This window comes from Polyodon spathula, chromosome 40, assembly GCF_017654505.1.
Source record: "Polyodon spathula isolate WHYD16114869_AA chromosome 40, ASM1765450v1, whole genome shotgun sequence".
NCBI classification, from domain to species: Eukaryota; Metazoa; Chordata; class Actinopteri; order Acipenseriformes; family Polyodontidae; genus Polyodon; species Polyodon spathula.
In genome coordinates, this window is record NC_054573.1 from 195,034 (window position 1) to 205,027 (window position 9,994).

Genomic DNA, 9,994 nt, shown 5'->3' on the forward strand with positions numbered 1-9,994 from the left:
GATGTCAGAAACAGCTGTTGCATTGATGAACGTAACAGACAGTTCGGTGAGGATGCTGTGTTATCCCTCGCTCTGACGGCGCATTGAGGCCAATGGGGGAAATAACTGTCTTCAAAAAGGGGTATGTCACAGCATTTTAATGCAAAAAGAAAAAAAAAAAGAAAAAAGAAAACAGGTTTCTCCAGTAATAGATATATAGTGTTTTTTTTGTTTGTTTGTTTTTTTTTTAATGATCCGAATCTTGGTTATTTGTTTTTGTATAACTTATTTTGTTATCTATTTCCAAAACTCGTTGAGAAAACATATCAAATAAATAAAATGTGATTTAGCGTTTTATTTAACAATAGTCCCACAGGTCGCTTTTTTTCTTTTTTCTTTTTCTTTATCTTGTAATATTTATTTGTCATACAGCTGCTTGAAGAGTATCTGACACCACATCTATCGCTACAGGTTTGCTACTAACAAGAGATCACATCGTAATGTTAATGAATTGTGATAAGAAGTCAGAAACAGGTTTATTATTAATAACTTTATTTATATTTTAGACTCTTACCAGATATCAGCTAAAGAATCAACTAGAGGTTTAATCTTAGAAAATCATTATTTGTAAATCAGAATTTAAATTTGGGAAGTTATTGCCTTATCTAGACGCAAGATTATTCATATTTATATGTAAGAAACAAGATAGAAGAACACTTCACAATATTTTATCGGTGCCCCGTTTTGTTGAAGCTCGACACATTACATTATTGCAGCAGTGTACTTAAGTTAAAGTGTGAAAACATACCATGAACTAGTGCTGCGTTCAATACTTATTATAACACATGCATTCTACAAACACATAACACAGTCCCTACTTAAGCCTAAAGCGTTCTCTTAGCAACCGTTTAAATGTATTCAAATTCTAATTATGATCAAAATGTCCTTAGTGGACTGAAGACTTAACACGTTTTTCAAATAAATATGCATAGGAAATCATAGCATCTAGGCGCTACCAAACATTACATTTATATTTTTTGAATACGCAAAGACGTCTATATAAGCTTCTACAAACACTACTGCAAATAACGTTGCACATTAAAGCAGGGGGAATAACGCACCCTGTTTGTCTTGAGCTCTTTGTTTATTATACTACTACTGCAATTAATAAAATAATAATAATAGGTTCACAAATAAAGGTAGGAAGTAAAACAACATTAATTCATTTTAGACGTTTTATCAAGTAAAAAAAATATATTATTATTATTATTATTATTATTATTATTATTATTATTATATTATTAATAATAATAATAATAATAATAATAATAATAATAATAATAATAATAATAATAATAATAATAATAATATTTCTGAAATTGTCCCCTTTTTATTCTGCCACCATTGGATTACAGAAGGATAAACATGCATTGCTTCAAATACAATCTTAATTCTAATCATAATAAATATGAAATTGTAAAAAAAAAAAAAAAACAACAACCCCCCCCCCCCCCCCCCCCCCCAATGAGAAGCATATTTCACTGCTGGAAGAGCACACTGTATTCCCATTTCTAGCAGCATTATATCAAGTGTTTTGGCTTGTACCATCATTGGTGGTGCAGTTTCTTCATGAATATTAAACAGCAACATATCTTGTGAATGTTTATAGTTACATCTTTACAATGCAATTATGTTGGAACTGACAAATAGGATTCCTCCATACGAAATCCATATGAAGTAAATATCTATTGCTGTCAAATTCAGATCTAAGCTACATTACCTTGTATGAGACAATGTAAAATTAAAGCTCACAGTTTCCTTGAATGACCACCTACCAGAGAATCGTGCAGTGACTCGAGTAGACGGACTGACTCAGTCACCAAAGTATAGGAGACATTGTAACAAACTAGAGGGTCTTTTCTGTACAATGGCATACAATGTAGTCATGAATCAAATCCCTCATTGGCTGAATAACTTCTACATCATGAACGAAACAGCTGAGTGACATTTGTTTGTTTTTCAGTTTTGTAAAATTAGTGTGAAATTGTCTTCTTTCAAAAAAATAGGAGTTAATTAAAGACTGGAATGGACTGTAGAGGATGACAGCACCCAATACACATCAAGTGCTGGTCTGTGTAGTAGTTGAATTGATCGTTTAAGTCTTTAGATAGCTATAGAGCGGATCATTTCTAGAGCTGTCTAATTACTAAATCAATACATTCAATTATTGCTGCTACTGCTTAAGATCCTATTCATAAAGCTGTTCTGGATTGAGATATCATTGGAAAAACAAAAAACAAACAAAAACACTATATGAACATAATTTAGATCTTTTATTGAACATCATGTAATCAACTAAACTACAAAATGATATCGCCCAGTAATAGTAGTACAGTATTACTACTATTAGATAGCAGAATGTCACATTTTTTAATTTGTCAGTTTTTTTGTTAAGTATATGGAAAACTACAAATTGGTATGCAATTCAATATGTTAACATAACATTATTCAGCAGGTTTCTTTCGACTTTATGAAGCAAAACAAGTTCATTCTATAGAAGTGATGCAAAGCTCTTGGCTGTAGCTGTGCACCATGCAGCATGATTAGGGCAAAGGGGGGTCCAGGCAGATATTAGGTACAGGTCCTAATAAAGTGACCATGTAGTGTGCAGACAGACAAGCATGTAGACAGATGCTCGGGTGAAATTGTATTCACAGACACTCATGTAAGCATGATAAATCCCAGGATTAGCTGCATCAAGGTTAATTACTGTCAAATTGTACTCTGGAGGATCACCGATGCAGCAGACACTTGTGCTTTTGATTTCTATGGAAACCATCAATGGTATTAATGGTATGACTCGTTTACAGGTGCTCTTAATGTGAAGGATCCAGGGATGATGAGCCTAGCTGACCAACAATACCCGTGTCTCTGTTCAGCAGATACAAGCTTGCAGTGCTGCGAACTGGGTGCTAATGGAACAATCGAGTACTGCAAGAACAGGAACAGAAGGCTCGGATAGTCTCTTCACATCCCGGTTCAGAAGCTGGCCCAAGGACCGTACTGTCTAAAGAGCCCCAGGAACTGGATTTATTGCAGCTTAGATGTATGCTGCAGACCACTGCTGACAAAGGAATATCTCTCCAGCTGTATTATCAATTCCACATGGGAAAAGAAGCGGCATTCTTATATTAAAAAAACCTCACGATTCCTGGAGACATATAATCTTATAAAGGACTCGATGCGGTAACCAGTTAAGATAAATAATGTCTCCACTAGCAGAGCTGAATGGGATACATGTTTTCGTCTTTTGAGACATTTTATTTGCTTATATGTACATTTTTGTTTATTTATTTCCTCGTTCTCATTTCAGTAACTTTCTGGAGTTCAGTTTGGTTCATCTATGTTACTCTCAATAGTGTTTTGTTAATGATTTGGAGAACTGCTTTCCAATGACTATAAACCTATGAACCACCTCTGATAGACTTGCACACAAATTGCTTTTTTTCTTTACTCTATTATAAGGCTTCTGAATTTTTTTGGGGGGGGGGTAGTCTAAATCACCTTTCTGCCCATAGTTTTTGTGGAGCTCTCAGCCAACTCGAAATCATCCTCTTCGCGAATAACAGCATGCATCTGTGAAAGAGGAAGATTGTTCTCTTGCTCTTGAAGTTTACTAACACAACAGAAGCTGTTGAACATCACTGATCTTTCCACGTCAAATTAACAAAAGCGCAAGAGATATTACACGCTTCAGGTGAGAGCTTTCTGCCTGTTTAACACTGGCAGATACCATGCTGGCTTGTTGGGTCTTATTCATCCATGTACAATACAATTCAATTGATGTGGCTTTCAAATAGATGTGGCGTTACTTTGCAAGTCCATTCCTATATTGACATTGCAACGAGAAGCCCAGAAGAATAGCAGATTGAAAGTGAGATTTACAAAAGCTATCCTTGAAACAAATCTTTATTACTTGCATGTTAAAAGAGCAGCTGTGCTTGCATACATTAGAATATTGCATTTTTTAGTATGACCATACAAAAAATAATACTTCAGTCCTATTGTTATATAGTAAAAATACCAGCAATGATGGATATTGTTTAAATAGCTTTCTTAAAGGATGTGTGGATAGTCTTGCATGGAAGTACACATTCTCTGCAGCGCTGGGGATAGCTTTCCTTGAAGTCTACAGCACTAATACCACCTGGGGGATACAATTAACAGCTGACTAATCAAATTTAGAAATGTTCTTCTACAGTACCACAGACTAGGGTTGCTGTAACTCTGTTTAGCTTGGTCCCGCAGCAGTTTTTAATTTTAGTAGCAAGACTACTTCTCGCATTGCAGCCCTTCCTGGAGCATGGCGAGAAGGGGGGATGAAGGCTGCTGCGCGGTCCTGCATCTCAATGAAGACAACGCTCGCTTCGGCCTGCTGGCGACGCTCATCCTGCTGTACCTACTGTGCGGGGCTGCCGTCTTCTCTGCCATCGAGCACCCGACAGAGCTGAGGGCAAAGAAGCTGTGGACCCAGCATCTGCACAACTTCACAGAGACGCACGGCATCAGCGCGGAGGACCTGAAGGCCTTTCTCAGGACCTACGAGGAGGCCAATGTGTACGGGGTCCGTGTCGATGCGCTCAGACCACGCTGGGATTTCCCTGGGGCTTTCTACTTTGTTGGAACAGTGGTGTCCACTATAGGTAAGAGCCTTTTTTTTTTTTTCTTGCATTGCCCTCACCATCTGAAGAATATGTACAGGATGGAAATGCTTTTGGCCTTTGACCTAATATGGCTGCACTATTATAAAGACTAAATGCTTTGAGGTGTCCTCTACCCCTGCCTGGGCTGTACAATGGTTACCTATGCTTTACCAGGTTTCACTATGTTTTTTTTTTTTTTTTTTTTTTTTATATTAATATTATTTTGCAATGCATTTGCTATGGCAGACTGTTATAAAGGGTAATAGGTTATTTGTTTATTTACTTGTGTTTGTCTGAAATAATCACTGTTGTCCACTGAAAGAGGCTGGAGAGTCTGTGTGAAGCGTTTCATCAGTAAGCAGTGGTTTTAGAACAGGTGCCTTTAATTAGTGCTTTGTCAGCCGTGGTTTATTTGCTGTGCATTATTGAGTAATAACAGAACAGCTGACCTCCATAGAAAACAATGGCATCAGGTTGCTGTATTTCTGGATAATGGAGTTATATAAGTGTGTGCTGGTGTATATTCTCAAGTAAAATTGACTTCATATCCACTGAGAATTCTCTCCTTTGCCTCAGAATACCACTAGTTTTTTACCGCTGTAAATATTACAATCTTATTAGCTGCTTCCCCAGGCTGTTCAATGCTGCAGCTCAGTAGTCAACTTTCTTAATTAGAAAAACAGAAGTCTATTTCTGTAGTCAACTGTGCAGCAAACACCTGGTACAGAACAAAGCAGAGAGCTGTATGAAAAGACTGGGAACGCGGAGAGATTAGCTGGGCTAGGGAAGCTATTGTAGGGTATTTATAAGCATTTTTAAACGGTTTCTGTACTAAGGACTTTTGTTAAGAAAGCACTGCATTAATGTATTCATGAAGTAACGGGCAAGGGCATATCCACGTGTCCAGTTTACTGAAGGTGGATACAATGAAGTACTGAGACATAATCACCTAGTTGTTTTTCTGTATGAAAATAAACAGGACACTGTAGTTAAATACATGTTTACAATGATTCACGTGCACCTGTTAAAAGCAGGCTTTGGCTCTGGCTTTAGTGGACTGTACTGGCTGAGCTCAAGCGGACAACTCCAGGACTGATCCTTTTCCTCCAGAGGCGAGCTCTCCCACTTCTGCTCTCAAGCTCCTGGATGGAAAGAGGCAATCGGCTCGGTCGTCAGATCGGAGGACGTCCATCGACACTGACCTGTTCCCCAGATGGAAGCATTAAATACATTTTCAGAATCCTAAGCAAAAAACTGTAAGAAGCCAGGCAGGAAAATAGTTTGGCTTGTGCTTTATTTAGTGTTCTTATCCTAGGGGATATAGTGGAAGCGGTCATATCTATATCACAATTGACATTATAACTTGGAAGTAACATTGTTTAGTATATTATATAAATTATATTATTCCAAGGATATATGGGGGTTTCTGTCCATACATTTACCTTTATGTCACACGTTTTTACATATATCTGAAAAACCCCAGATTAAATTGATGTATTAAATTCCAATAATGCATAATTTGCTTACTAATGACAATTACAGGTCTTAAATAATAACAAAGTGCTGTGTTGTGAATATTTTATTCTGGTTTCTAGAAAAGGTAAGAACAAAAATAATTGTAATAAAATTTTAAAAAAAGTTATTATTATCTTCTCCTAACACTGTTTTTGTAGCTTCAAGTAGAAACGTAAACGTGACACCACCTCCAGTCATGTTAATGAAAAACAATCAGTAAACGAACATGATATGGGTTCAGAACTCAATGAAGGACTACAGCAGGACAACGTGTGCCATTTCTTTGAGAGATCATTGGTTTCCTTTGGTTCTTTTTGATCCAGTCATTAAAACATTCTGTTATGCAGTACGAATGAATATGAACATGATGTTTGCTTGAATGTTTCAGGAGTTGCTCCAGTGATTGAATATTTACATATTTGCAATAAAAAGACAAAGTAAAAAGTAATGACTGGGAAGTTTTGATAAATCAGTGAAAATGCTTTGCAAAGCCTAATGCAGTACTGTATACTAAGTAATTGAAGGAAAGGGTTAATGTCCATTATATTTTGATGGATTATATGAAGTTATAAAATATAATGTACATTAATCCTTTCTGTTAAACGCCCCGTCTCTCCCACCTGAGATAACACCTGTTACCAGGTGACCAACATTAATGATGGTAATAAACTCGAATGACTGTTGTATCAGACCTAGGCAAACACTTCACATCCTGTGATAGTCTTCAGCCGCATGTATCCTAATGAGCAAACACAGGAAAACATAATACAGTTAAATGTAATTCAGACATTTTAAATATAAATTAACAATGCTGCACACCTTCCTTATCACACAGCCTAAAGTTGCCTTTTCAATGCAGTTGGTTTTTATAGCTGCAATCAGTGATTGTTTTCTAGTGAAGAGTATACTGCAAAATCTGCTCTGGTGCATTACTGATCAACCTCTGTATCTCATACATTAGTGCAATACATTTACACAGCATAGAAAGTCTTCCAAATGCATTTCTATTATTTTAGTCCAACCAGGATGACGATATGGCTCCTGTTTCACCAGTTTAGGTTTTTACATTTCTTGTAATCCTGCATCTTTTAAAGAACAGAGACAGGTGCAAGGAACCTCAATGTTAAAAAACAAATCTTGATGCTGGTCATATGACTATGAAATTAACAATTTTTTCTTCATAAAGTCAAATGAAACCTGCTGAATAATATTATGCTAACATACTGAATTACATAATGCATTGTAGTTTTCCATATAGTTAACAAAAAACTGACAAATTCAAAATACTCTTCTATTGTGGAGTCCAGTAGATTTTTACAACATCATTATGTAGTTTATTTGATTACATGATGTTGAATAAAAGATCTCAAAAAAATTAATATAGTTTTTTTTTTTTTTTTTTTTTTTTTTGGTAATTATGTCTCAATCCTAAAATTCTAGGGGATGCTAAACTTTTGGCCACAGCTGTAGCAGTTAATTCTACAGGAGTTACAAATCTCCCTCCCTGCTTTTCTCCTAACGATTCCGCTGTTTGTCTTTCCAGGTTTCGGCATGACGACTCCGGCCACCATTGGGGGAAAAGTCTTCCTAATCTTCTACGGGCTGATCGGCTGTGCGGCCACCATCCTCTTCTTCAACCTCTTCCTGGAACGCATCATCACCATGCTGGCCTACATCATGAGATGGTTCCATGAGAGGCAGCTGAGACGCACGGGGGTCCTCATGCCCTCGGACCACCGACGCGGCTCAGGCACGTCAGCAGGGGAGTCGGACAGTCTGGAGGGCTGGAAACCCTCGGTCTACTACGTCATGCTGATTCTGGGGGTGGCTGCTTTGCTGATCGCCTGCTGTGCCTCTGCCATGTACACTGTCATGGAGGAATGGGGTTACTTTGACTCGTTCTACTTCTGCTTCGTAGCATTCAGTACCATTGGCTTTGGGGACCTAGTCAGCGGGCAGAAGGAGTACTATGTGAATCAGGGAGCCTACCGCTTCGGCAACTGCCTGTTCATCCTGATGGGTGTCTGTTGTATCTACTCCCTCTTTAATGTGATTTCCATTATCATCAAGCAAACCCTGAACTGGATCTTGAAAAAGCTGGACTGCCGCTGTTGCCGTCACTGCAGGCGGAAGCACCTCCGGCACCACCGCAATGCTGTGAATCCAGCGCAAATCAAGAGCCGGCGGAATGATGTCTCTGTGGATACCGTCTGCGACAGCGAGACAGACGGTCGCCGCATGTCTGGAGAGATGATATCCGTCAAAGACTTTATAGCATCCAATAAGGTCTCCCTGGCTATCATGCAGAAGCAGCTGTACGAGACGGCCAACGGTGGCCCCCGGCCGAGTTACGCTCGGCACAACGGCTTCTCCGGGGGAATTGGGGCCCTGGCAATCATGAATAACCGGCTGGCAGAGACCAGTGTGGATAGATAAGCTGAGAGGTATCTGAGAAGCCAAAGGATAGGCAACTGAGGTTCTTTTAAAAGTTCAGGAAGGTGAAAGAAAACCTGCCATGGAAACAGAGTAACAGCCTGCACAAAGGCCTTGGCTGTCATGAATAGCCAACTGGATGGGACTGACGTGGATAGATAGCTTAAAGACAAGGATAGGGAGATAAGAGTCAATGACAAGACTTATGGGAAAGGCCATGAAGGCGACAGAAAGTCTGCCAAGATAGTAGAGAACCCCAGGTTCTCCCGATGCTCTGAATCCATGGTTATTGTGAATATCCAACCAGCCAAAAGTAGCGCTGTTAAGACATCAGAATGAGAAGAGACCCATGTCAAAACGTTGTCAAGTCTAAAAAGATCCCAACGATTCAGTATTAATAACATGGCTAGGCAACCCATGGATAGATAACCCTAAAGATTAGGAAAGGATTGATTGGTTACTGCCAAGGGTTCAAATACTGTACAAACTCGAGTCAGTCATTAGAAGAGCTGTAATTGATGCACAATGGCTTCTCCAGAAGTGGCTGTCATGAATAAAAAACAGGCTGAGACTAGCGAGGATAGATCAGGGAGGGATTGATGAGAAGCTGAGGTTGCAGATCTATGAAGTGAAGTGCCTCACTGGAGCCAGTGCAATTGCCTCTCCTTGATTCCATTAAGAGAAAATAGCTTTCATTTATTTTTCTTGCACAGTGGTCCTGATATGGTAGCACAAAAGTACTGATGGAGTACCATGGTACTACAGTGGATTACATATGGAAATTTTACCACCGTATCATGCTACCAGTGGTATACACTTCTACCTGCCCTAGTGTACGTCTGCTCGTAGTACAGAACCATTGCAGTTGTGGTGCCCTGCATTGCCATTGAAGACCATTGGGTAAAGGAGTCAGATTTCAGGAGCTTTGAGCTCACTTTAGGCAGCTGTGTTCAGTCATAACTGCCTTTCTCTCTTCCTTTCATGTAAACTTGACATAGAGACCAGCGACCACCTGTCTTTCTGAATATGTATTTTGTGCTGAACCACGATTACAATAATATAGAAGATAAAATGTAATTAGATGCTGTTGTCTCTGTAATATAGTCACTCTTCAAAATGCTCAAAGATTTATTATTTAATGGTTATACTAATTCCCAAGGTCACTGATATGCCAAGACAGACAGTGCCAAGCAATGATCAAGGCCAAAGAAAGACTCAGCACGACTCACGAGGAAACGCTATTTTGAACAGTGAAAGCCATTGCAACAGGAAGCAACTTTTCAAGCAACTAGTAGTTCATTCATAACTAAAAAGCACAACATTTGTGGAAGTTTTTTGACAAACATTTTAGACTACATGCATTC

The 9,994-nt window shown here is 38.6% G+C and overlaps 1 protein-coding gene across 1 annotated transcript; it reads left to right on the forward strand.

The window, feature by feature from the left end:
* The first annotated feature begins 4,237 nt into the window (after positions 1–4,237).
* Positions 4,238–8,805, forward strand: LOC121304802 (potassium channel subfamily K member 13-like). The gene is made up of 2 exons (XM_041236194.1): positions 4,238–4,682; positions 7,741–8,805. Exons 1-2 carry the CDS (start codon positions 4,343–4,345, stop codon positions 8,631–8,633), a joined length of 1,233 nt encoding a protein of 410 aa, XP_041092128.1. The 5' UTR covers positions 4,238–4,342; the 3' UTR covers positions 8,634–8,805.
* The last annotated feature ends 1,189 nt before the right edge of the window (positions 8,806–9,994 follow it).